The 27019-nt window shown below is 58.6% G+C and overlaps 2 protein-coding genes across 11 annotated transcripts in view; one reads left to right on the top strand and one right to left on the bottom strand.

Moving 5' to 3' along the window:
- Positions 1-934: 934 nt before the first annotated feature.
- Positions 935-20998, top strand: GET4 (guided entry of tail-anchored proteins factor 4). Of its 5 annotated transcripts, XM_064593458.1 has the most exons (10): positions 2702-5601; positions 5869-5918; positions 6008-6086; positions 6435-6516; positions 7055-7204; positions 13763-13901; positions 15137-15277; positions 15386-15461; positions 15624-15696; positions 20243-20998. In XM_064593458.1, the coding sequence occupies exons 3-10, from the start codon at positions 6012-6014 to the stop codon at positions 20326-20328; spliced, it is 822 nt and encodes a 273-aa protein (XP_064449528.1). In that variant the 5' UTR covers positions 2702-5601; positions 5869-5918; positions 6008-6011; the 3' UTR covers positions 20329-20998. The 5 variants fall into 5 exon arrangements, with proteins under 5 accessions (XP_064449525.1, XP_064449524.1, XP_064449526.1 ...); XM_064593455.1 differs by lacking the exons at positions 2702-5601; positions 5869-5918; positions 20243-20998 and adding exons at positions 935-1187; positions 18080-18246; XM_064593454.1 differs by lacking the exons at positions 2702-5601; positions 5869-5918 and adding an exon at positions 936-1187.
- ADAP1 (ArfGAP with dual PH domains 1) overlaps positions 16725-27019 on the bottom strand; it is a 78829-nt gene continuing 68534 nt past the window's right edge. For 4 of the 6 annotated variants that reach the window (XM_064593452.1, XM_064593451.1, XM_064593449.1 and 1 more), the window contains 5 exons: positions 24839-24922; positions 24610-24672; positions 23976-24047; positions 23534-23786; positions 16725-23450 (listed from right to left, as the gene is read on the bottom strand). In XM_064593452.1, coding sequence (XP_064449522.1) covers positions 23422-23450; positions 23534-23786; positions 23976-24047; positions 24610-24672; positions 24839-24922 — 501 coding nt within the window. In that variant the 3' untranslated portion in view covers positions 16725-23421. The remainder of the gene's footprint in view (positions 23451-23533; positions 23787-23975; positions 24048-24609; positions 24673-24838; positions 24923-27019) is intronic. The other 2 variants (XM_064593450.1, XM_064593448.1) reach the window with 1 other exon arrangement.

Genomic DNA, 27019 nt, shown 5'->3' with positions numbered 1-27019 from the left:
CCCTTGGGAGTCTGGAGTTGGCTGACCCCAAAATCCAGGGGACCTTCAAATGGAAAAATGGCTTAAGTTGTGCTTCCTCCCCAGGCCCTGTCCTCGTGCCTAGAACCGGTCCGCTGCCCCCGTCCCTGTGCCCGGAACCCGTCCGCTGCCCCCGTCCCTGTCCCCGTGCCCAGAACCCGTCCGCTGCCCCCGTCCCCGTGCCCGGAACCCGTCCGCTGCCCCCGTCCCCGTGCCCGGAACCCGTCCGCTGCCCCCGTCCCCGTGCCCGGAACCCGTCCGCTGCCCCCGTGCCCGGAACCCGTCCGCTGCCGCTGCCCCCGTCCCTGCCCCCGTGCGCAGAACCCGTCCGCTGCCCCCGTCCCTGTGCCCGGAACCCGTCCGCTGCCCCCGTCCCTGTCCCCGTCCCCGGAACCGGTCCGCTGCCCCCGTCCCTGTCCCTGTGCTCGTTCTTGTCCCCGCCTCCCCCCAGACCTCCAGCTCCGCGTTAACAGGCGGTTCTGTGTCCAAGCGAGCCGACGGCTGCTCCTTCTCGAGCAATGACTTGTCACCCGGACTTGGACCTCGCTTTGGTCCCCAAACCCGGCCAAACAGGACCCGGCCTTAGTCACCCTCGCCTCCCCAGGGCGGCCTGCGGCAGAAGGCATGAAAACCTGGCGTTTATTTCAAAACCTCGGCATCCCCACCGCGGAACTAGGGGTCGCTAAGCCCCGGGCCAGCCGCCCGCGCGCACTCGTGCCGGGCAGGCCCAGCCCCCGCGCCCCGCCGTCACGTGCCGTCGCCATTGTAGCGTCAGCGTGCCCCCTGCGGTCGCGCGCGCGCCCACCGCGGGCCCGCCCCCGGTCACGTGGCCGCCCGCCGCAGCGCCTGCGGCCCCGCCCCCGGTCACGTGGCCGCGCGCCCGCGCGCCCGCCTCCAGCTGCGCGCGGCTCCTCGCGGGCCACCGTAGAGGGCGTCGGGCGGCCGCCGGGACGGAAGCCGAGAGGCGCTGCCGACCGCGCCTGCGACAGCGTCAGCCCTGCGCGGAGCGCCGGCCCGATGGCGGCGGCGGCGATGGCCGAGCAGGAGAGCGCCCGGAACGGCGCCCGGAACCGCGGCGGGGTCCAGCGCGTGGAGGGCAAGCTACGCGCCAGCGTCGAGAAGGGCGACTACTACGAGGCGCACCAAATGTACCGGACCCTCTTCTTCAGGTAGCCGCGGCGCTGCGGCCGCCGCCTTCCAGGGCTTTCCGCCGAGCCCGGCGCCCCGCCTCCGGCCGTCTCCCATTGGCCGCGCCGCGCCGCCCCGCGTCCCCGTTGGCTCGCGCTGCTGCCCGTCGCCGCGGCGGTGGAGCCGGCGGGCGGCCGGGAGGCGGAGGATGGAGGACGCCGGCCCGGGCCCCGGCCCCGGCCCCTACCGCAGCCCGGCGTCTCCTCCCCGGGCCCCGACCTGGCGTCGCCCATCGCGGCCTCGCCTGGACCGAGCCCCGCGGTCTGCGGCCCCCGGCGTTCCGGTCGTGGGGCGAAACGTGCTCCTGCCCCGCGGCCCCCGCGGCCCCCGCGGCCCCCGCGGCCCGGTGTCCGTGAGCCCGGCGCCGCGCCTGCACCCGCGCGGTCGGGGGCTGCAGGAACGCGGGGGGCCGCGGCAGCGCGGCGAGACCTGAGGGCTGGGGGATGCTGGGGGCCCGGCGGCGAGTCCCGGGGCCCAGGGCGCTGGGGAGCTCCGGGGCCGCGCGGGGCTCACTGCGCGTGCCGGGGGGGGGGGGCTGCCGCGGGGCGCGCTCAAATCAGAGGTGCTTTTTTCGTGCGGCCGCGGCGCGTCGGCAGGTGTGTGGCCTGCGCGGTCACGGGAGCTGCGCTGTGCCCCGAGTCGTCGTCGCGTGTGGGGGCGCTCGGCGATCCTGGACGGGCCGGGCGGAGCAGTGGGGGCTTCGCTGGGATGGGGTAGGTCCGGTCCGCGGAGGGCCTTTTCTGCCCGAACTGTGCGGCAGGGTACTGAAGGGCCGTCGGGGCGGCCCTTGTCGCCACTCAGGCCTAGACTTCGATACTGTCTGTAAGCGACAGGACGGATCAGCGTCTCCGGGGCCTCTCGGGTCCTGTCCCGGCCGTGCTCGGGCTCCGCGGCTTGGGGGAAGCCCGGGTGGGAGTGAGCACCGCTGGGCGTAGGCCTCCTCCGCCTGGCAGCTTCAGCAGCCAGAAGGCCGCGTGAGGGAAGCTTTTCCAGATTGGCCCGGGTGCTTGCTGTTCTCTGTGTCGATACTTCCCCGCTGATTAATCAGCGAAACTGGATCTTCCCAAAAATAAACAATGTTTCTTTTTTGAGACCGTTTGGCCCTGTGGGACGAGCTGTGAAGAGGCAAGTGTGTCTGCCCATGTTTGGGGGTGGTGATGGAAAGCAGGCTCCCCACCCCAGCCTTCACTTGGCTTCGGATTCCACCTGTGCTGTGTGATCTAAGACCAGCCTTGGCTTCCTCATGGGGCATCTGGGGTGCACCCACACCGCTCGGGAGTTGGGGAAAATAAATCCTCTGCCCTGGCCGATGATGTGGTGGCATTCATGGCCACCCGTACGGCCTGGCTGAACTAGCCTGGAGTTGTCCCTGACTCCCGGGGTGCCGTCCCTGCAGACCCGTGATTTCAGCCCCGTTGAGACCCTCCTGGGTGTGTGGCTCCTGGACGAGTCTGATGCAGTGGGTGATACTAGGTTCTTGGTCTTTCTGTAAGTCGATATGTGTGTCCGTATTTAAGTGTTTACGTGAAAGGTGCAGTTTGGTGCATTTTGGCATGTATGTTCCCATGAAACTACCCCCAGTCAAGATACGGAGAACGTCCATCACCGAAAATTCACCGCAAAGGTTCTTTCTCTGTTCTCAGAATCCATCTCTCACACCCCTTGCCCCAGGCAGCCACTGCTCTCTGCGGCCCATAGGTTGATTTGCATTTTCTAGAATGTTTTGTAAGTGGAATCATATCCTCTTTTTGTACATCTTGAGTTTACACAGCATGATCATTTGGAGATTTACCCACGTGTGAAGTACTAGTTCATTTCTGTTGCCGAGTGGTGTTCTGTGGTGTGGATGGACACAGCTTGTTACCTACTCACCTGTTGGCATACATTCACCAAATTGCTGTTTGTTTGTTTTAACATTCTATTTATTTGAGAGAGAGCGTGTGTGCGCACCAGAGCACGAACAAGGGAAGGGGCAGAGGGGGGAGGAAGAAGCAGCCTCCCTGCTGAGCAGGGGTCTCAGTCCCACGACCCTGAGATCAGGGCCTGAGCCGAAGAGAGAAGCTTAACTCACTAAGCCACCCAGGTGCCCCCAAACTGCACTGTTTTAATTGTGTTTCCCAGCAGTTGAAGGAGAAGGGGGCACGCAGTCGGGCAGTGCGGTGGGTCAGACTTACTCCGTGCGCGGGCCTCAGGTGTGGGCAGTAGTTGGGGCCTGGTGGCGCGGCTGGGGGCTCTGACCACTCGGTGCTGCTGGTGCCAGTGGGTGGCCGCCCAGTGTCTCAGATCTTTCTCTGCCAGGACGAGGAGGGAATGCGCTTTCCAGGCCTGTGGGTTCATTGGTGCTCGGTCCTCCTCCACCCCCTTTCTGGCTTCCATGGCTGTTTTGCGGGGTGGCCAGAGGGCCCCTTGCCCAGTATTAGGATTGTCACTTCCCGGGAGGGCCTCTGCAGCCAGCCTGCCTCCCCCTCAGGGGCCTTTCTGAGATTTGTGTGGGTTTGCCTCTTAAATGAAGAAAAATTTTTTAAAAGAGAAACTTACAGGGGCGCCTGGGTGGCTCACTTGGTTAAGCGTCTGCCTTTGGCTCGGGTCATGATCCTGGGGTCCTGGGATCGAGCCCCGTGGGGAGTCTGCTTCTCCCTCTGCTCCCCCTCCAGTCAGTTGTTGGCTGGCAGATGACACCGGCATGTCCCCACAAGGTGTGCCGAGCAGGTACCCTGCCGTTGGGGCTGCATGGATGGTGCCAGGCTGGAGGGTTCTTACTCCATCTGCTCTCAGCGCCCCGGAGCCTTGGACCCAGATGATAAATTCCTTTCCATTCCCTGAGTTCTGCAGAAAGAAGCACGTTTATTTCTCAGGGTTGCCTTTCGCTGTTTGTTTTCGGCTTTCCTTGATCTGCAACAGGTGATTTCACCTGGATGGGAAGAGTGTTGGACAGGGCGCTTTGCCCCGCCCCCCCGGGCCCCCAGGCAGTGCATGAAAGCAGGCCCTGTTACCTCAGGGATTTGCTGTCACCTGCTTGTTAGCAGCTTCTGTTATCTGGTGTTCTGAGAGCTGGTCTCTTGCTGTGCATCAGACGGAGGAGTCCAGAGTTCTGTCCTGTCTTTTGTAAGTAGCAGCATGCTGGCAAGATCGTCACTTAGGATAAGTGCCTATACGTCCATGGAAATGGCAGCATGAGGCGGTGTGCCTCCGAATACTTGTCTTTCCAGAACAGTCCGTGGCAGTGCTGGCCCCAGGTCATGTGCAGGGCGGCTCCTGGCAGGACCAGACTGGGATGAGCAGGGTTGGTGTGGGAGTAGGCTGTGTGTGTGCGCGTGCGAAGGAGAGAGAGAGGGCTCTCAAAAGCGCTGTTGCAGAAACCACAGGCTGTGCAGATGACCTGCAGGCTGGCGGTGGTTTTCTTTCTTGGGGCGCAGGTTCTTCTCTCCAGCCCCACCCCCCTACCCAGCAGATGGGGTCTTCTGTTGGGGCGTGTCTGGGCCAGCTGGGTTCCCGTGTGTGACTGTGATGGGGTTGTGTTCTTCTGGGGAGTTGTCTGGTTGTGGAACCTTTTTGAAGAAAATACCTTTTCTGTGGTTAATTGAACAGCCAAGCGCTCGCATTCCCAGCTGACCCGTCGGTCGGGTGAGCTGCAGACAGGCTCCCAGGTGCGTGTGTTTGGTGTGTGCCTGTCTCGGTAGCACCTCCATGCTGCTGCTTCAGTATCTTTAACTGGTCGTGTCTTAACCGGGAGCCACGGACTTGACTGGTTGTATTTCTTTTCTGATGATCATGGAGTTAAATTCCAGCCAGTGAATGGAGCATCCGGCACCACCTGTGCTTAGCTCCGTGTGTGCTTTGGGAAGCCGCTTCCTGCTGTTGACTTTCTCTCCGACCCACCTGTGCTTCGCTGAACTTGGTCTGTTGCAGACGGACCATCCTCCCGTTGTTTGTGTTGAGTTAGTTGCTGGGCTCTGGCCGCTCTGTGTTTCTGTCTCTGCAGTTCAGGAAACTGAGAAAAGTGCTCAAAGTGGGAAAGTGAGTCAGGCCAGAGGGGTGGAGGGGCCCTTAGGGGCCGGGGTAAGAGGAGAGCACAGGGAGGGGGTGGGGACCGCAGTGACATCACAGTGGGTGCTGCGTGTGTATGTGTGTGTGTGTGTCCCCCACCTGTGAGTCTCCGTCCTGGAGCTCCCGCTGTCCCAACCCCTGAGCGCAGCCTTGACCCTTGGTTCTCTGATGGACCCCAGTGTGCCGCTCTGTCCCCCACGCAGCTCCTACCACCGGGGCAGGCCTGCGCTTCAAGGTGGAAGTCAGCCAGCCTTTCTCTGGGTCCTGCTGAAACCCTTGAGCTGCTCCAGGCCTGTTTAGGCGCAGACGACATCCCCTGCGGGCGCTGCTCTCCAGTGTGGGGCACAGGTCTGCTTGTCCCCTGAGGTCCGAGCTGCTGACAGCAGGGACTCCGTGTGTACCAGGGGGACGTGGGCCATGGAGCACCCCAGCGTGGAGTCTGGACAGACTCCGAGGGGGGCAGGGTGCTGTGACCGCTGGGTGAGGTGGTGGGCCTCAGGAAACAACACACAGCTCCACTCCATCTTTGGTAGGAGGCCTGTGCGCCTGCGTGCCCGTGTACGGGATTGTTTGCTTTATGAAGCTTTCACGTTGACGCAAACGTTTTATCTTTAGCATGTAATCTCCAAACTATAGCCATTGGGCTGGGTGAACATCATCAACAGGTATGTCAGACTCTGGAGGATGTGTGTGGTGGAGCATCTGCCTAACTGGACCTAACTGGGGCTCTGCTCTCTCTCTCTCTCTCTCACAGATACATGTCACAGAGCAAGCACACAGAGGCGCGGGAACTCATGTGCTCAGGGGCACTGCTGTTCTTCAGCCACGGCCAAGTACGCAGGGGCCTCGTCCCCTTCCCTGCTTGGGGTGTCCCCTTCCCTGCTTGGGGCCTGCGGGTTGGAAAAGGACCTTCCAGGGAGAGGCCTTGTTGTTGGCACTGGCCACAGCCAGGCGAGTGTCCTCGTGTCCCGGGGCACTGAGAGAGCTGGTGCCCGTGCACCTGGGGTCTTGGTCCTTCACGCCGCACTGCCGAGTGAGTGCTGGGCTCAGAGTAGCGTCCTTAGCTTCGGTCCACCGTGCGTTGCTAGCTGGAAACCAGAGTGGCCGTCCAGCTTTACCGTGGCTTCTGGGAACAAGCCAGAGCTGTTTTTGTGATTTTTACTCACTTCCATGTTTTATAGCAAAATAGTGCCGCGGACTTGTCCATGCTGGTCTTAGAGTCGCTGGAGAAGGCAGAAGTCGAGGTGGCCGATGAGCTGCTGGGTGAGGCTTTATTACTGTGCATGAGGTACCTTCTCATGTGGAATATGACACCCCTGTGCACACTCTGTGGCAGATGGTGGCCTCTGGTTTGTCCGAGAGACCTGGCTTGCCAGCCTGCCCCATGTGGTAAATGTGCAATGGGGGAGGTCCTTCTTAGGAGCTGCCCAGCCAGAAGAATGGAGGCGGGGCCTGCTCCTGGCCTCTGCACCCCAGCGTGTTACCTCCCTACCTGCCCAGGTCTTGCTCCTCTGCGGGCCAGCTCTCTGCTAGAGCCCACCCTCCCACCCAGCTCCCCGACAAAGGCTGAGCCATGAGGCCACAAAAGAGCATGTGGCTGCTGGCTCTGCAGCTGAGAGGTCGGTTGGGGGGGGTCCTGGGACCTGGGGGTGGGAGGATGCATGATGAGGACACCCCGGCATGCCAATTTCCAGGTTTTGAAGTGAAGTAACTGTTGTAGTGAACTTCTATAAGATACAGCATATAGAGCTGAGCAGTAGCGTGTTTCTCTGGGTAAGAGTCTGTGTTTGTGTTGTTTTAGAAAATCTGGCCAAACTGTTCAGTTTGATGGACCCAAATTCTCCAGAACGAGTGGCTTTTGTGTCTCGAGCCCTGAAGTGGTCCAGTGGAGGATCTGGGAAACTGGGCCACCCCCGGCTCCACCAGCTGCTGGCCCTCACCCTCTGGAAAGGTAGGCCGGGGGCACTTGTGCAGACAGCAGCTCTCAGGGGCGGGTGCAAGCCGTCCCGGGGACAGCTGTCCCTTCTTACGCCCCACGCGGCTTGTATTTGTGTTAGCCGCTTTACTCAGGTGAACTCCTGGGCCACAGGAGGTAAGGAGGGGAGATTTTGCTCTCCACCGGCCTGGCCCTTCCTGCCCGTGGGCCTTGACCGTACCCCCACCAGCCTCCCTTCTGGGACATCCTCCCCAGACCGGCCCTCTGATGGCACCCTGCTCTGTGTTTTCTTCACATTTACCTCAGCTTCTGAATAAGCATTTGTGGGGACTGTTCAGTCCACGAAGGGGGGATCCTGGTGGTTCCTGGGTGTGGTTCCCATCCTGAGCTCTGAGTCTTGCTCTCAGGCACAGGAAAAGGCATTTGGTTGGGTTCAGGAGAATTTGAAGAGCTGTCTCCTACGTGGTGAGTACCTTGCAGGCGGCTCATTCACAGTGCATCAGCCTTCGTGGGGGTACGGCTGGGCAAGGGGTAGGTGAAGGGATGTGATGGTGGGCAGGTGCCTTGGTGGGAGCAGAGGGGCAGCCTCCTTCACTTGGGGGCAGCCTTCCGCCAGCAATGTCGGTGACAGCAAGCTCCTCCTGGAAACAGCCTGCTTGCAGCAGGCGGCACGGTGGTCAGACAGACAGATCTGTCTCCTCCACGGTCAGCGGGCCCAGGGCGTGTTCCTGCTTGTGGTGGGCACCCGCCATGAACCCAGCACTTGTTCGTGCTGGGAAGCCAGCCGTGTGAGCATCTGCGGGCAGTGGTGCTCACTCCACTGTGTGTCCCCACCCGCTGTGACCCACGAGGTGGGAGGTTTCTCCATTCCCTGCGTGCTGGCACGGCAGCCCTACCCTCACCCCGAGGGACATGACGAGAAAACGGTCAGATGTCAATTCAGAGGTTGGACAGTCCAGGAAGCGCTTCTTGGAGGGTGCAGTGGAATCCCTCCCCCACCCCGATCCAAGAGGCATGTGGGGCCCGAGAACTAGCAGCTGACACCTCGAGGCCGAGGCCGTCGCCATCGTGGGCTCCCTCCTCTGCTGGCGCACGTTTCCCGTGGGCGCCTTGCTCCTCCGGACTTGGCCTCAGCCCGCTGCCCTGGCCTGCCCAACTGGCATGGTCCCCGTGTATTTTCTGTCTGTCTGTCCCGCCCTCAGGACACTAGTGTGCGTTCGCTGAGCTCGGTGGGGGGCCATCTGCACTCGCCAGCCTGGCGGGGGTGCCCTGGACTCCCGCCTTGTCTTCCAGGGGTGCTCAGTCTGCACGTGCAAGGGGATGGCAGCGCCTGCGGCAACCCTCTGTGATCAACAAGCGTTGATTTGGCACCGTTATGCCCGGTCTGTGTTTGTGGGTGTGTGGGGAGATGCCAGGAAGAAAACGGGGCATGACCCAGTGTCTGTGGCAAAGAAGCAGAACTGAGGCTTCAGGAGTCCCTCAGAGCCCTCGCCGGCTAAGAGCCAGCTGTAAGGCGTGGATGTTTAACGGGACGGTTTTAAAATTCAAGAGACCGCAGTTGCACGTAGTGCTTGAGGCACAAACCCCAAGTAGAGGAGCGCGGATTCCACGTCCTGTCCTGCTCTGCAATGTCCACGATGTCTGGAGGCTGTGCTTAGGGACCTCTGCTGAGCTGTGGTGTCTGGGGCAGGCCCAGGTGGGGACCTCCGGGGAGGTGTGTCCCCCGATGGGGGCGGAGCCACCTGCCACCACATCGGTTTGCCATCCGCAGCTCGCCGCCTCTGGGCGTGTTCGCTGTGTGTGGTGGTCCGTTATTCAGGCGTCCCTCGTTCGGTTGCGCACGTTTTACGAAGTCAGGGTTTGTGGCGGCCCTGCCTCGAGCAAGCTTGCTGGCGCCACGTTGCCAACCGCACTTGTTCACTTGGTGTCCCCGCGTCATAGTCGGTCGTTCTAGCAACAGCGCAGGCTTTTTCATTATAACTTGTTACGATGGTCTGTGACCGTGGTCTCTGATCCTGTCCTGGTTTTGGGGCGCCAGGAGCTGCGTTCATGGAAGAGGGTGCCTTTCCCCGATAAATGTGTGTATGCTGACTGCTCTACCAACCAGCCCGTCCCATGTCTCTCCCCTTCTTCCGGCCTCCGTGTTTCCTGAGACCCAACGGTATTGAAATTGGGCCAGTTCGTGACCCTACAGTGGCCTCATCCGAACGAAAGGAAGAGTCCCACGTCTCTCATTTTAAGTAACACACTTCCGAGGGTTCAGCTCAGTGAGGATGGCTTGTCCAAAGCTGAGGTAGGCTGAAAGCCAGGCCTCTTGTACCAAACAGCAAGTAGTGAACGCAAAGCGCCCGCTCCTGAAGGACGTGACAAGGGTTAGTCCAGTGACACGTGAATGAAGGGAAAGCTGATACGGAGACAGTTTGAGTGGTCAGGATAGAAGGTCAGCCACAAAATCCCCTCAAGGCAAAGCCTGCTCCGGAGCGAGGCCTTGACCCTCCTCAGTTCCATGGAGGCTGAAGGAGGTGAGGAGGCTGCAGAACGAGGGTTTGAAGCTAGCAGAGGCTGGTTCGTGAGGTTTCAGGAAAGAAGACTTCTCCAAATATAAAAGTACAAGATGGACAGGTGGTAAATGTTGACACAGAAACAGTAGCAAATTATCCAGAAGATCTAGCTGATATCCTTACTGAAGGTGTCTGCACTCGACAGATTTTCAGTGACGATGAAACAGCCTGATAGAAGATGCCGTCTAGGACTTTCAGAACTTATGTACCTAGAGAGAAGTCAACGTCTGGCTTCAAAGCTTCAAAGGACAAGCTGATTCTCTTGTCAGGGGCTAATACAGCTGGTAACGTTAAGTTGAAGCCAATGCTCATTTACCATTCTGAAAACCTTAGGGCCCTTAAGAATTAGGCTAAATCTACTCTGCCCATCCTGTATAAATGCAACAACAAAGCCTGGATGACAGTGAATCTATTTACAACATGCCTTACTGAACAGTAAGCCCACTGTCGAGACCTACTGCTCAGAAAAAAGATTCCTTTCAATAGTACTGCTTGCTGACAATGCACCTGGTCACCCAAGAGCCCTGATGGAGATGAGCAGCAAGATGAATGTTTTCATGCCTGACACAACATCCATTCTGCAGCCCAAGGATCAAGGAGTCATTTCAACCTTCAGGTCTTATTATTTAATAAATACACTCCGTAAGGCTATCGCCGCCATAGACAGTGATTCCTCTGATGGTTCTGGGAAAAGTCCATTGAACACTTCCCAGAAAGGATTCATCATTCTAGATGTCACTGAGAACATCCATAATTTATAGGAAGAGGTCAAAATATCAGGAGTGACAGCAGTTTGAGGGACATTGATTCCAAACCTCATGGACGAGTTTGAGGGGTTCAAGACTCCATGGAGGAAGTCACTGCAGATGTGGTGGAAACGGCACGAGAACTAGAATCAGCAGTGGAGCCTGAACGTGGGACCCAACTGCTGCCATCTAACACTTGAACGGACGAAGATCTGCGTCTTATGGAGGAGCAAATAAACTGGTTTCTTGAGATGGGATCCACTCCCGGTGAAGATGCTGTGACGACTGTTGAAGTGACCACAAAGAATTCAGAGGATCATACAAACTGAGCTGATAAAGCAGGCAGTGGGGTGTCAGACGACTGACTCCCAGGCTGAAAGAAGTTCTCCTGTGGGTAGAATGCTATCCAACAGCATCCCACACTATAGAGAAATCCCTCATGAAAGGAAGCGTCCATCAGTGCCGCAAACGTCAGTGCTGTCTGATTTTAAGAACTTGGCATGGCCACCCCAGCCTTCAGCAGCCACCACCCTGATCAGTCAGCAGCCATCGATGACGAGGCAAGGCCCTCCACCAGCAAAAAAGACTGTGAGTCCCTGAAAGCTCAGGTGATGTTAGCATTTCTTAGCCGTCAAGCATTTTTTTTTTTTAAGATTTTATTTATTTATTTGTCAGAGAGAGCACAAGCAGGGGGAGCGGCAGAGGGAGAGAGAGAAGCAAGCTCCCCACTGAGCAGGGAGCCTGACGTGGGGCTCGATGCCAGGACCCTGGGATCATGACTTGAGCCTAAAGCAGACACTTAACCGACTGAGCCACCCAGGCGTCCCCTAAGTTAACTTTAATAGTGTGATTCGTAGGGGAAAATTCAGTCTTCTTAAAACCAACTGTTCATGTCAAAGGGACTTGAAATTCTCTAACCAAATCCTCCTATTTGATACTGAGACGGTTGGAGGCCTGGGTGTTGAAGAAATTGGCCTGTGGTGACGCAGCTAATGAACAGCCTGGCCGGGATTACAGTGCAGAGAACCCCAAGGAGCTCCAGCCTTTGAAGGCCCGTCTGAGTCCCGATCCCAGTGCTGGAGGGGGCGGGGCACGCTGAGCTCTCCTCCAGGTGGCTCTTGCCCGAGGACACAGAAGCAGGAAACAGAGCTGTGCTATTCTTGGATCGGGGGCCAGTGAGAAACTTACGTGTTCCTGCTCACGGTGTTGGCCTTTCCCCTTCGTTTCATTGATCATGACTAGTATTATATACTTACCTCTACAACCTGCTCCCTTGGGGGAAAGATACGAAGTGTTAAGCATTTTAACATAGATCCCTGTGAATACCGTCGCTCTAAAGGCCTGCCTCTGGAGGGTTTGTAAGCTGCTGACATAATGGTCCAGGTGGAAATGCGGTATCTGCAGGCACACTTCGTTTTGTTGCGCTCTGCAGGTAGTGTGTTCTTTACAAATTAGAAGTTCATGGAACTAGCAGGAGACCCAGAAGTGGAGCCTGAAGATGGGACTGAATTGCACCACTTGAAATAATGAGGAGTTGCTTCTTATGGATGAGCAAAGAAAGTGGTTTCTTGAGACAGCATCTACTCCTGATAAAGATGCTCTGAGGATTCTTGAAATGACAACAGAGGATTTAGAATATTGCATAAACTTAATTGATAAAGCAGCAGCAGGGTTGGAGAGGATTGACTCCAGTTTTGAAAGTTCTGTGGGTAGAACGCAATCCAACAGCATCCCATGCTACAGAGAAATCCCTCATGAGAGGAAGCGTCCATCAGTGCCGCAAACGTCAGTGCTGTCGATTTTAAGAACTTGGCATGGCCACCCCAGCCTTCAGCAGCCACCAGCCTGATCAGTCAGCAGCCATCGATGACGAGGCAGACCCTCCACCAGCAAAAAAGACTGTGAGTCCCTGAAAGCTCAGGTGGTGTTAGCATTTCTTAGCCGTCAAGCATTTCTTTTTTTTTTTTAAAGACTTTATTTATTTATTTGAGACAGAGAGAATGAGAGAGAGCAAGCACATGAGAGGGGGGAGGGTCAGAGGGAGAAGCAGACTCCCCACCGAGCAGGGAGCCCGACGCGGGACTCGATCCCAGGACTCCAGGATCATGACCTGAGCCGAAGGCAGCCTCCCAACCGACTGAGCCACCCAGGCGCCCAGCCGTCAAGCATTTCTTACTTAAGGCGTTCATAGACATAACGCTGCCACACACTTAACAGACTACGGTGTGGTGTCAGCATAGCTTTTATGTGCACTGGGAAGCCAGAAAGTTTGACCTGCTTTGTCGCAGAACTTGCTTTGTTGTGGTGGTCTGGAACCGGGCCCACAGTATGCCCGAGCTGCGCCTGGGTGTGACAGAGCACATGGGTGTCGTTTTGCCCAATTTCTCTTCTCATAGGATGCTCTAAAACCAAAAGCTTATTCCAGGGGGTCTGAGAGAGAGGAGAGACCGCACAGGTACGCAAAGAAATGCTGACTCCAAATTGTTGTGCATTCCTGAAGGCGGCACGCGGGGCCCTGAGAGCTGGTGTACCCAGGAGAAGGTGGCAGGCAGCAGAGGCCGGGGCCTGAGCCCTGGAAAGGCGTGGGAACCAGGTGGCTTGTGAGCAGTGATCCCGTTTGCTCCGGGAGACGGACCAGGGTGTGGGGAGGTGGTCTGGGAGGTGGCTCGGCCTAGGCTGGGTCTCTGCCTCAGCACAGCTGCCGCCCTGGGCGTCCTTTGCTCTGTCAGATGCTGAGCACACCCACTTAACTGTGGCAGCCGGAAAAGGAGGGGCTGGGGTGTTGAGTCCTCAGTGTGGAGGGGGAGAGGGGAGCAGGTAGATTTTTCAGTGATGAGTGGGGACAGTAGGTTTGCAGTCTGAGTCACTTACTGATGTTGAGAAGACTGGGATTTGGGTCATTTTTTTTTAAAGATTTTATTTATTCATGAGAGACAGAGAGAGAGAGAGAGAGGTAGAGGGAGAAGCAGGCTCCCAAGGAGCAGGGAGCCCGATGCGGGACTCGATCCCAGGACCCTGAGATCATGACCTGAGCTGAAGGCAGACGCTCAACCATCTGAGCCACCCAGGCGCCCGGATTTGGGTCATTTTTTAAAAAACAGAAACGCTGAGTGTTGGAGCAGACCGGCACTGTGGTGCTGTTAGCCCGAGAGCTTCCTGCGTCGCGGAACTTGACGCGCTGGGAGCCCCGTGTGCGGGCAGGAGGGTGGGGGCAGGATGGCGCGCTGGCGCCTGCATGTGCATCACTGTCCCCCTTCCCTCCGTAGAGCAGAACTACTGTGAGTCCCGGTACCACTTCCTGCACTCTGCGGACGGCGAAGGCTGTGCCCACATGCTGGTGGAGTACTCGACCTCCAGGGGCTTCCGCAGCGAGGTGGACATGTTCGTGGCCCAGGCTGTGCTACAGTAGGTACCCACTCTCGCTCGGTCCCAGCCGGGCCGCGTGGCTGTCCGGGTCCGCCCCGCGACCCCGCTGCAGACCTCTCGGCTCGGGGCCTGCCGTCCCTCTCCGCTCTGCCAGGCGGCTGCGGAAGTGAGTGTCTGTCCAGAATTAGTGTTCTGCTGTGACTCCCCAGTGTCTGTTTTCTCACGGCACCTCTTAGAGGTTTTTGGCTTTCTTAGCATCAGGCCACTGTTTCTTATAGGGCATGTGTATTTAATAAATTCCACGAGGTGTCTTGGAATGGGGACCGCACGTGCCTTTGAAGCGTTTCCAAGGCTGCGCCTGGCTTCCCGGACGTCTCGAGTGTGCGTCCCCACCCCGTCAGGCCTCCTCGCTTCCTCCTCCCCGTTTCCTCCTCCCCCTCCGTGCCCGCAGCAGGCCTGGGTGGTGCTGGCGCGCACGGCACACGGGAGGGGTCAGCGGCCCGCACCGCCCGCCCGAGCTCCGGGCGTCTCCTGCGTGTGCTCCTCCCGCAGACACATACCAGTTTGGTGGCCGGGCATCGGGATAGGAGATGTCTTAGGAATTTGAAGGGGTTGGGGTCACAGAACGCCCGCTGTATGCCCTCGACAGCACCTCGGAGCTTCCGCGCTCTGCAACTCACAGACAGACGTTTCTTCGACCCCAGCGCTCCCTGCCCCGGGCTGTGGGGTGTATGGTGCACAGAGTCCCGGGGCCAGACAGGATCATGTGCAACCACCTGACGCCTTCCCATCGGTCCCTCCCTATAGCTTAACAAGGTGGAGGCCCCCAGTGCAGATAGTCCAGCTGTGGAGACGCCCCCCTGGGGCAGAGAAAAGCCCGTCCCCCGCCCGGCACAGCACCCGGGGCCTGCGGCCTCGTTCCCACGGACCCCTGGGTTGACTGCTCATGTAGGCAGGGGCCTGACAGGTGCAAACAGGCTGTAGTCGCGACAACTCCCCGCAGTGTCCGAGCTCTGCTGCCCTTGGACACTGTCACCTTCCGAAGCTTCATCTCTTCACCCGTCAACTGTGGTAATCAGGAGGTGCCCTGCTCACGGGGGGCAGCTTGTCTGAGCACCGAGCCTGGCCCGGCGGGTCCTCGGTTTGCCGGAGCTGTGGGACGGGACAGCTTTCTGTGCCCCCGAGGCGTCCCGTGTGCCGTGCTCACCTGAGCACCTGTAGAAATGCCGCTGTGTTCTGCATCAGTCGCCCACTTACTAGGATGTTGCTTCCAGGTTTCTCTGTTTAAAAAACAAAAACAGCGCGTCGGTGGTGTTCACGACATACACACAGAAGCACCCGTCCATCGAGGACGGCCCTCCGTTCGTACAGCCTCTGCTCAACTTCATCTGGTTTCTGCTGTTGGCTGTAGACGGGTGAGTCTCCCATGTGTGTTTGGGGGGGTTGCACGTGTGCTTTTCTTCTTCGGCTCTCCATGATTTTCGCGTGGAAACAGAGTTGGGCCCGCTGTTCTCCTGTTTCAGAGGCAAACTGACCGTATTCACGGTGTTGTGTGAGCAGTACCAGCCGTCCCTGCGGCGGGACCCGATGTACAACGAGGTGAGAGCTGGGGGCAGCAGCCAGAGAGCAAGAGAAGTCCTCCGTCCCCGGGCGGCCCTCGGGAACAGGACGGGAACGGGACGGGCCCCGAAAGCATGGGGGAGGTCTTGCGCATGGGGCGTGTTCTGGCTCCACGGTGACCCCATGCCCCTCCTCTTGCAGTACCTCGACAGGATAGGACAGCTCTTCTTCGGCGTGCCGCCCAAGCAGACTTCTTCCTACGGGGGCTTGCTAGGTAAGGCTGGAGCAGGGGGTGCCTGCGGGGTGGGAGCAGAGCTGGCGTGGCCGCCTCACACCCTGGCCCCCCCCGGGGCGCTCTCTCCACTGCCCGGCTTGTGGTGGCGCTCTTCCGAGGCTCCGTGTCTCTGGCTGGCCTCGAGGTCCTTCTCCAGCAGATTCCCAAACATGCCTGAGAGGGTCCTGTTGGCCCTAGGGCTTCTCTCTCCTTTGGCCATAGAATCAAGGGGGATTTTTTCTTTTTTTATTCTGGTAAAATACACATATCCCAAAATTTGCTGTTTAATCATTTCTCAGTGTCCAGTTCAGGGGCACCGTCCCCCCGTCCGCCTCCAGAACGTTCCATCCCGCACACAGAGACCCTGTCCCCGTGACGCATGGACCCCCACCTGCTCCCCCAGCCCCGGCCCCGCCGTCTACCCTCTGTGTCCGTGAGTCTGACGACTCCAGGACCTTGTGGGAGTGGGGTCCCCGTGCGTGTCCTTCCGTGTCTGGCTCGTCCCCGTGGGGGCAGGGGTGGTTCCTTCCTTTAGAAGGCCGGGTCATACCCTGTGGTGTGGACGGACCACACTGTGTTCATCCATTCCTCTGTGGTGCACCCCATAATGCTGCTGTAAATGTGGGGGCATGTGCATCTGCTTGAGCCCCTGCATCCAGTGCTTTGGGTAATACACCCTGAGGTGGGATTGCTGGGTCACGTCGAAATTTGGTTTAACTTGTGAGATGCTGCCAGACTGCCTTCCACAGCGGCAGCCCCGTTTCCCATCCCGCCAGCCGTGCACAGGGTTCCAGTTTCTCCGTGTCCTCGCCCGCGTTTGCTGTTGTCTGTGCCTCAGTAGTGGGTGTGAGGGTCTCACCGTGGCTCTGATTCACATCGCCCTGACGGTTAGTGATGTTGAGCGTCTTTTCTTGTGCTTATTGGTCATTTGCATGTCTCTGTGTCCATTCAAGTCATGTGCCTATTTTTGAATCAGGTTGGTGATTTCTCTATACTGGATACTAATCCCTCATCAGATATAAAATTCCTGAACATTTTTTCCAATTCTGTGGATGGCCTCTTTTTTTTTTTAAAGACTATTTTTTAAAAGTTTCAGTGGGGCATTTGAGTGGTACAGTCGGTTGAGCATCCAGCTCTTGGTTTCGGCTCAGGTCATGATCTCAGGGTCCTGACATTGAACTCCATGTTGGACTCCACACTCAGCATGGAGTCTGCTTGGGATTCTCTGCCTCTCCCCCTGCTCGTGTGCACTCTCTCTAAAATAAATAAATTTTTTAAAAAGTAAGTAAAAGCAGTTTTAGCTTCACAGCAAGATAAAGAGGAAGGTATGGAGAATATCCGTTTCCGTCCGTGCCCCCCCACAGCTGTTACCGGCGCCCCCGTCAGAGTGGTGACCTTGTTAGAACTGATGAACTTACGTGGACACTGGAAGTTCATGGTTTACGTTGGGGTTACTTCCGATGTCATACATGTACAGTTTTAGACACACGTGTCCACCATTAGAAAGAGTCCTACAGAGTGGTTTCTGCCCTGAAAACCCTGTGCTCAGCCTGCTCACCCCTCCCCACACTCCACTGCCTTTTCTCTCTGTAGGTGCTTCTGATGCGCGGAATTTTAAATTTCCACGAAGTCCAGTATATCTGTCTCTCCTCCACTGCTCATGCCTTTGGTGTCCCATCCATAATGTCCTCGTCTGGCCCAGTGCGGTGAAGCTTCTGCCCCGTGTCGTCTTCTAAGAGTTCTGCTGTTCTCAGGTTTACACTGAGGTCCTTGATCCCTTTAGAGGGTTTTGGTACATGGTGTGAGGTGTAGGCGTCCGGCGTCCTTCTTTTCGAGGACGTCCAGTGTCCTGGCGTCATTGGCTGAAGAGACTGTCCGTCCCCCCGAGTGGTCTTGAAGCCCTTGTCAGAGCTGGTTTGACCCCTCTGCATGTGGGCTTATTTCTGGCCTCTGTGTTCTGTCCGGTGGGTCTCTGGGTGCCCACACCACACTGCTGTGCTCACTCTGGAGTAAGTTTTGAAATCAGGAAATGTGATCCCTCCGGTTTTGTTCTTTTTCAAGATCGTTTTGGCTGTTTGGGTCCATTGCAATTCCATATACATTTTAGGATGAGCTTTTCTTGCAGACAAGACATTGGGTTTTGACAGGGACTGCACTGAATCTGTGGATGGCAGTGGGTGGCACTGGTCTTTGCAGCGTGTCAAGTCCTCCAATCCACAGACTTGGGAAGCGCTTCCATTTATTTGTGACTTTAATCTCTTTCCCCGGTGGTCTGTGGTTTTCATTCGTGAGTCCTTCATCTCCCTGGTTAAGGTTAGTGCCTAAGTATTTTATTCTTTTTGATGCTGTTGTAAATGGAACGTTTTTATAATTTCTTTTTCAGATTGTTCGTTGCTGGCGTAAAGAAACGCAACGGATTGTCATGTGCTGACTTTGTATCCCATCACTTTGCTGAATTCACTTACTCTGACAGCTCTTTTGTGGAGTCTGTAGGGTTTTCCGCATATAAGACCATGTCGTACGCAAACAGATCATCTTGCTCCCTCCTCTCCGCTGTAGATGCCTCTTCCCTCGTCCTCGTGCCTGGTTGCCACGGCCGGAGCTGCCAGTACCGTGCGGACTGGAGGTGGTGCGGGCAGGCACCCTCCCCTTGCTCCTCCTCCTCGTCGAGGAGGAGTTGGCAGTCTTCCACCACCGAGGATTACGGTTGCCGTGGGGTTTTCAGAGACGGCGGGTACTGTGGGGGGGCAGTCCCTCCTGTTCCTGGCTTGTTGAGTGCTTTTACGAGAGCGTCGCGTTTGGTCAAGTGCTGTTCCTGCAGCAGTTGAGATGGACGATCGTGTGGGCTTCCCCTCGTTCTGCTGACGACTGGCGGGTTCTCACGGGGAGCCCTCTGTGCTTTCCACGAATAAAGCGCTTATTGTGGTGCGTCGTCCCTATTGTGCTGCCGAGTCCTGTTTTCCAGTGGTCTGTGTTCACAAGGGATACTGGTCTGTGATCTTCTCGTAGTATCTCTGGGGTTCTGCTGGCCGCGTCGGATGAGTTAGGAAGCACTCCCTCCCCCTCAATTCTTTTGGAAAAGTTTGGGAAGGATTGGTGTTGGTTATTAAGTGTTGAGTAGAATTCACCAGGAAAGCCATCAGGGCCAGGGCTGTTCTTCGTTGGGAATTTTTGATGATGGATCCGGTCTCCTTACTTGTTACTGGTCTGTTCAGATGGTCCACTTCTTCGTGGTTTAGTTTTGGTGGGTGCTGGAGGCCAGGCCTCTGCCCCTCATCTGCCTAGCCTGGCAACATGGTGTGGCCTTCCCCGCGGTCTCGTACGGACTTCTTCCCTCTGCCAGCCAACGGCCAGTTTAGTCCTTCATCTGAATGTGGATTTTGTGAGCCTGAATGTGGTGGGATTTTTGAGTAGATGCTGCTTCACAGAGTTCATCGTTCACCTGCACGTACTTAAACCAGTCTTGCCGTTGAGAGGTCTCATGTGGCCAGGCAGCATCGAGGCTTCCCTCCTCAGCTTCCTTCTGGAAGTGACGTCACAATCACAGGTGGCTGATCTACGTAAGGGATGCGTGTCCCCCACGCTGATGGCACCGTGTTCCTGCCGGAGCTGACATGGCCCCCAGGTGACAGGCTCCAGCGGGCGCTTGTCCCACAAAGCTTGGCAGTGCTGCTCACGCCCTACCGCCCAAATCCAGGTGGGCACCCTGCCTCGTGGGCCCCGCAGGGTTGGCCGGGCTGGGCGTTTGCGTCCTTTGAGCCATAACCACGCTCTGTGGAAAGGTCTTTTGTCTGAGATGATTTTGAAGGTTGCTATACACAGTTGGACTTTCTACTTGAAAACCGTGTCTGGATTTGTCTCGTGGAAGGTACTCCCGCCGTGTCCGGGCCTGGGTGGGGCTGCGTGCATCTGAAGCCGAGGTGGGGTTTGTGTGGATTGGCGTCTCTTGGGCGTGACGTCCCGCCCTCAAGCCTCGCACGGGTGTCCTGACGCTTGGTGCCCGTTCATGTCCCACCAGAACTTCAGACTTGCCCCTTCCGGCACCCTGGCTTCTGGTGGCCTGTTCGTTGGACCTGATTTCACATGCCCGAGTCTGTCCAGACAGCGTTGTTCTTTCCATGGTGGTTTGGCTTCAGGGGACCCTCTGATCTCCTGAGTTTGCATCAAATCGTTGTTCTCTGAATAAACGTGTCAGTGGTAGCAGCCCTGGGGGGGACGGTGGCCACCATTTCTGCATGCGAACGCGTCCTCACCTCTTTGTGATGTCCCCGTGTGATGTGCACTTGTGTGCCCGCTCGGCGGTGACCTCCCCGGGACGTGGTTCTGCTGACGACCCTCCGGGGCTGTCAGGCTGCCGTGCTGTGTCCCCCGGAGGGGCCCTGGGGGTCTTTCGCCGGCTGCCAGGGCCTTGCAGCCATGCTGAGTGTCCCCAGAGACTCGGGGGGGCCCCGGGAACATGGCACCATGGAAGGTGGGGTCCCCCGGGCAGGGGGTGCTGACCGCGTGCAGCCGCCGTGCCCCTGACGGCCCCTGCGTTTGCTTCCAGGGAACCTTCTGAGCAGCCTCATGGGCGCCTCGGAGCAGGAGGGCGAGGACAGTCAGGACGACAGCAGCCCCATTGAGCTCGACTGACCCCGCCCGCCTGGCCTGCATGAAGACGCCCTGAGCCCGGGCCCTCACACCCGGGGCTCCCGTTGTGAGGCGGTGGCGGCCGCCCGTGAGCCCGTGAGCTCGCCCGGGGCTGCGGCTGGGCCGGCTGGGCTGCACCTGCACCTTCAGACTGACCCACAATAAAGCACAGGCCTTGCTGCGCTACCACCCTTTCCCTGTCCTTTGTGTCTGGTTTGCTTTGGGAGACGACCCGGCGGCGGCACAGGCCCACAGCCCGACCCGTCGAAGATGGTGGGGGGGGGCGGCCGCCGGCGGCCCGGAGAGCATCTGGGCGGCCGCTCTGGGCCACACCGTGAGGCCGCGGCCATTTGGGATCAGGAGTCCTTTCCACGTTTCGTAATGCAGTATTTATTTTCATTGGGTGATTGGTTCCTTTGACCTGGCATTGTAGGTTTTAACCAAATAACCAGGAGTGAGCAGATCTGCCCTTCCTCACGCTATACCAGATGTTCCCAGAGCAATGACGAGAGGGAAACACTTTATTTTTTCACAATTAAATAAGAGTTGTAGATTAATACACAGTGATCATGCATGGGAAGGAGTTGAGATACACACTTTTATTGACTGTAAAATGGAATTTGAAGGAAGGTTTGTGTTACTTGTTGAGTTGAAATAAATCCTTTATACTGGGCTTTGCAGCGCTCGTCCTTTCTGAGGGAGCTCCTGGGGCCGGCGGGCGGGAGCGGTTGCCGAGACCAGTGGTGGCCGGGCCGGTGCGCGCTGTGCCCGCAGGGGGCGCTGTGGACGGCCACGAGCGGCCCGTGTCGGGAAGGTCTTGTGATTCTGTGTAACGACGTGGTGGTTTCTTTAAATGCGAGAAACCAAATCCAGTGGGGTCCTGCCTGGTCACAGGTTCTGCGTGCAGGCCACGGGGTGGGGGCAGGAGCACGCTGAGCCCCACCCCCAGACTGCCCACCGGGGCTCTCTGTGGAGGAGGGTGGTGGAGGGAGTCCTGGCAAGGGGCAGGCCCCACGCCTGCGACGGACCCCCGGCTTGTGCCGTGATGCTTGTTCTGAAGCCACGATAATGCGTCCGGCACAGTCGGTCCAGTGGGAGGGACGTCGGAGCAGAACGTGGGTTTTTCTGTGGAATTCCGCTAAGTAGATGAGCCCAGACCGCGCACACCTCCCGGCGTCCCTCCGCACTCCCCTCGTGGTGGCAGCGTCTGTCTGTCCTCAGCACGTGGAGACCCCCCTCCCGGGTGGGGGACCGCTTTGCAGCTGTGCACCTGACCCCGCTTTCCCTGTGAGCACGGCCACTTTTTCCATGCAGTTGTGAAGGGCACTGTCATTTCCTGGGAACGCGGCCTCCCGTTCGTAGCACGCGGGTCGTGGGTTGCCCACGTCTCCACTGGGCGGAGGTGTGTGAGGTAAGCACCGTGACCACCCTCTGCGGGCCATGAGCTCCCGACCTCGTTGGAGAACTCCCACCAGTGGTAGAACGTTCTGGTGGTTCTTTTTAACATGTTATCGTCTTGGGCACGACGCCCTTGAGTCTGGTCAAGACGGCCTAGAAGACCAGTCCCGGAGAATGCGTGGCTGGGGCTGCTCCCCGGATGGGGATGGGGAGGGGGAGTCCTGGGGGCCTCTCTCTTCATTTCCGCCCAGGATGAGAAACCCGCCCCCCCCCCCCCCCCCCCCCCCCGCCACCGCCTCTGGGGCTTGAGGTTCTTTGTCTAGAAGCGGGGAAGATGGGCTAGCGATCACGGGTGTGGCATCTGGCGTGGCTGGGGAAGAGGCACCTGCCTGGAGCAGGAGGGGGTGGGGGCCCTGGGTGACCCTGTGACTGTCCTCACCCCCCGGCCCAGCCATCTTGGGGACCGGAGCAGAGATGGGAGTGAGGGGGGCACTCCTCTCTTGCCCCTGCAGCTGCACCCCCATCCAGGCCTACACGGGTCTGAGCAGGGGAGCCCCATGCTCAGGTGCAGAGGGGAGATGGGGTGGTGGGAGTCAGGCCCACGACGATAGGCAGAGGCCCTGGGGCACCCTTCTGGGGACGTCCCCACTCCTGGCACGTATCGGAGCCCAGCAGGTAGGTCCTCCTGGGGACCCCATGCCCCCTCCCCAGCCCCTGACCTACACAAGGGGCCACTTCAGGATAGGACATGAGGGTTGGCGTGACAGGACACCCTGCCTTGGGGACGCTCTCCTGGTCCTCTCAAGGGCTGGTCCAGGGCTGCCTTAGGGGATGACGGGGGCTGGGGGGCCACCCAAATCACCCAGTCGGTACCCGCCACCTACACATGCTGCTTCTCTGCCCCCCCAGCCCCCCACTGGGGGAGGAGGCTAAGTGGTTGTAAGTACCGGCTGGCCAGTATGCTGGGTCCTGTGGGGGACTCTGGGCTTCCATCTTCCAAGGGCTCAGTGACCACAAGGTCAGGCTGGTGGGGTGGGTCAGCAGCCAGTGCCCAGCGGGGGGCAGACAGGAGCTGACCCTCCATTCGCCCTTCCAATCCAGGCGTGCTGGGGCCCAGGGAGCTGCAGCTCCCCAGTGCCTCTGACCCCCAGGGCCCTCACGCACGTGCCAGGTCAGCTGCTTGAGGAGGAGGACCATGTCCCCCATGCTAGCACCCAGGACCCCAGGACCGACACACAGCAGGTGCTCAATAAATACTTGTTGAGGGGGACTTGGAGGAGCAGGGTGGGGAGGGGAGGCATGCAGGCCGCCTGCTGTCCCCACGGCCCAGCCTCCTGGTCAGGGGCAGGGTCCTGCTCAGGTGGGCAGGGGGCAAGGGGAGTTGGTGAGGGGCTGCCAGGCTGCCCTGAGCCAGGAGGCCGGGCCTAGGCCTCAGAGGAAGGGTGGTTCAGTGGGTGGGTGGGCGGGTGGCAGCATGGTGGGGTCAGAGGTCAGGTCGGCCGGCCTGCAGTGAGGTTCCAGAGAAACAGGTCCTAGTGGCTAAAGCTCAGGCCCCACGTGGCCAAGTCCGGGGCCGCCACTTAGGGCCGGGGCCAGGAAGCCGGGTCCTTCATCTGCCAGCCCCCCAGTCTGGCCGCTGCCTCCCCGATGGCCACTTCAGCGAGTCCAGTTCCCTCGGGCCTCCAGAACCATCTCTCGTTAGGGTTTATGTTTGAAGTGGGCTTCCACTGGAAAAGGACAGGCGTTCAGCCGTGTCACGGCCACCCGGGAGGCGTTGGGCTCCCTCCCCTGCCACCCCCCCTGCACTCACCCGCGTACTCCTGGGGCAGCATGGGCCTGTCCACGACCTTCCGAAAAGCCTCCACCCAGGCCCGCTGCTCTGGCTCCGTCTCACAGGCCAGCAGGAACCTACGCCCTGGCGTCACGATGGTGATACCATGTGGCCAGTGGTGGCCCTGGGTGGATGGCGGGAGTCCGTCCAGCACCGTGTAGCCACTCTCCCTGCTGCCGATGAAGACTTCCCCACGAGCAAAGGCGTCCTGTGGGCAGAGGCCGGGCAGCCCCTAGGCAAGGGGGTGGCTTTGCTCTCAGCCGGGGAAGCCCCGACCCCAGAGACCCGGCCCGCCCTCCTGCTCCTCATCCCCGCCGCCTGCGGCCAGCAGACGGGGGCCTGTCGCTCATCTCCGTGTTGTGGGGGAGGACACGTCCACCCTGCAAGGGCCCAGCCGACCTGGGCCGAGACCCTCCCTTACCAGGGGATCTTTGAAGTACATGAGCCTCCGGTCATCCATGGTGAACCAGCGCTTCCGGAAGCCTTCTGTTTGCTGTGGGTCAGAGAGGGCCGGGGTCCCGCTGGTCAGCCTGAGGCGGGGCACCCCCCCGTGCGTTCATTCATCCTTCATTCATTCGCAGCGCCTTCTGTGGGCCCTGCTGCATCCTGCTCTGTCCGCCAGGTGGCTGCACTAAGGGCCTTTGCACGTGCTCTTCCTCCCCTCCCCACGTCCTACTCCTCGCGGTCCTCCCTGGGGGCCCCGTCCGGGCTGTGGGGCTACCGCGTGTGTGCTCCTCGAGGCAGGGAAGGGGCTGAGCTGGCCCCTGTAGGGCCCGAGGAGGTGCACGGGGGGGCCTGATGAAGGGGGGCGGAGGCACGAGGCCGGCTCAGCCCGATCCAGAGCCCCACAGTCCTGGGTCCACAGGGCCCCTGCTTACAAAAGGTTTTGGGGTCCAGGGCCATCCACACCAAGATGATCCGTTCAAAGTCCTCTCCCGGAGGTGCTCCTGGCACTTGGACCCACCACGGCCACCCCAGCCCCACCCAGCCCCAGGTAGCTGAGACGCTGATCTCAGAGGAGGCCTGGGGGGCTCAGGCCAGCTGGTCAGACCCACCTTGGGCCCCGTTTTCTCCATGTAGCCTTCCTTCAGGTAGTTCCGGGAGAGCTTCGGCACCAGCTAGGGCAGAAGATGGGCTCAGGCCTGGGCCGTCCTGGTCGCTCTCCCCCACACACCCCCGGCTCCCTCCCCACTTGCTTGCTGCCGCTGAGCTGAAATGCCCCAGAATAAAGGAGAGGGGTACAGTCCCCCAGCCCCCCAGCGGACACAAGCAGTCGCCACTCACATCAGCATCACTGGCCCCTGGGAATGCCACCTGCAGGTAGTGGAAGCGGGCAGCACGGAGCGCGTTGAACCAGTCCACGATCTCCTGTGGGTCAGAGGTAGGTGAACACAGGCAGGAGGGTGGATGCAGGCTGCCGGGGACGGTCCTGAGGTGGCCTGGGAGGACAGGGACGGCTCCACACGGGGGACGGGCCAGGGGGCCAGGGAACAAGCCATGCTGTGGCCAGCCAGCTCGGGATGGGCAGGGGACAAATGGGCGGGAGGGCCAATGTCAAGCCAGCCGGCCCCCAAGCCCTGATGCAGATTTGGGTGTGGGGAGGCTTTTCTCCTCTCACATGGGGTTATTTTTACAAACCGAGTATGTTGCCCAGAGCGAGGCTCATCTATTTTTAAATCCACCCAGAGCTGCTGCCTCCCATCTTCAAGGGGAGGAGGAGGAGAGAGCTGCTCTGCGTGAGCCGAACCCCCTCGCTGGACAGGGTGGGCCCGCAGCCCCTACCCCTCCTGGCTGCCATGCCCCACCACTCCCGAGACACCTGCCCACGGGATGCTGGAATCTGCCCAAGTATCTCCTTCCCCTGCCAACAGCTGGCCATTGCCAGCCACAGGGCACCTGCATGCCTGTGAGGGCTCCAGAGCCCACTCCTGCCCAAGGGGTCATCCCACGGCCACCTGGACCCCAGCTAAAGTTACTCCTCCTCCACCACGCCCACCTGCTGCATGGGCCAGGTCCATGCTGCAGTGTCTACACCAACGCTCTGTCTCCCCCACCTGGTGCACAGGGTTCCCAATCCAGGCTGTGACTTTAACACTCTGGGCCCTGCCCACAACCCTCTTCACCCCTGGTGCACCCAACCCCATTCTAGGCACCAGTGAACTCTCCAGTCCCTCCCCTGGGGCCAGAAGGCATTGTCTCCTGCCTGCTCCCCGGCACTGGTCTCCCTCCTCCCTCAGGACTCCCTCAGCTCACTGAAACCATGGCAGCTGGATAGGTCAGTGGCAGTTCAAGTTGGCCATGACATCTTCCAAGCAGAACACTGCACCTCTAATAAAGATACAAGTCCACAGCATGGCCACAGGCCCTGCAGGATCTGCCCAGCTCAAATGCCCTTCCTTTCCTACCTCAGCCTGGTCAGCTTCTCAAAATTATCCTTTTCCATCTGGCCACAGGGCCTTAGCACATGCCATCCCAGTACCTGTCTTCACCTTTGGGATGTGGTCCCTGCCCCCCCCACTGTGCAGAGTCACTGTTCCTAGCCCTCAGTGTAAGGAGGATTTTAGTCGCTGGTCTCTGACTCACGCCCGTCTCTACGGGCACACGGTGCAGTCACTACCTGACGGCAGAGCCATGTCAGACAGGCTTACCTGTATCTAGGCACAGAGCCCAGCCCAGAGCAGGTACCCTAACCACAATCCTCTCTGAGGGAGGGGGACCACTGGGGACTCAGGCCAGCAGAGCATCATGCTACACATACAGAAGGGCCCTGGGCTCAGTCTCCCAAGGAAAATGAGGGTGGAGGCTTCTGGATAAAGCTGAAGACTGGCCCATATGCCTTGAGCCATGACCCGCCTAAAACCTGTTCATACCACATGCAATCTTACAAAACCAGGATCAGGAAGAAATAGAAAATTTGAACACACAATAATTATTACTAGTAACAAAATGGAATCTGTAACCAAAGAACACAACACACAAAAGTCCAGGACCAGGTGGCTTCACCAGTGAATTTTACCAAACATTTAAAAAAGAGTTAATAGCTATTCTCAAACTATTGCAAAAAAATAGAAGGAAAGCTTCCAGATTCATTCTATGAGGCCAGCATTACCCTGATAACAAACCAGACACACTGTGAAAAAAGAGAACTACAGGTCAGTATTTCTGATGAACACAGATGCAAAAATCCTCAACGAAATACCAGCAAACCAAATCCAACAATACATTGAAAGGATCATTCACCCCAAGCAAGTAGGTTTCTTCCAGGGATGCAAGGATGGCTCAACATTTGCAAACCAATCAACGGGACATGTCACATCAACAAAACATTTAAAAACCATATGATCATCTCAGTAGATGCAGAAAAAGCAAAGGAAAGCAATTGACAAAGTACAACATCTCTTCACGATAAAGCAGGGTTAGATGGGACATATGTTGACATGATGAAGGCCTGCTTATGTGACAAGT

This window comes from Mirounga angustirostris, unplaced genomic scaffold, assembly GCF_029215605.1.
Source record: "Mirounga angustirostris isolate CCGP_5_RB_7025 unplaced genomic scaffold, mMirAng1.0.hap1 SCAF_5, whole genome shotgun sequence".
NCBI lineage: Eukaryota > Metazoa > Chordata > Mammalia > Carnivora > Phocidae > Mirounga > Mirounga angustirostris.
Note: the sequence above shows the minus strand (reverse complement) of the source record. Positions and strands in the feature narration are given on the sequence as shown.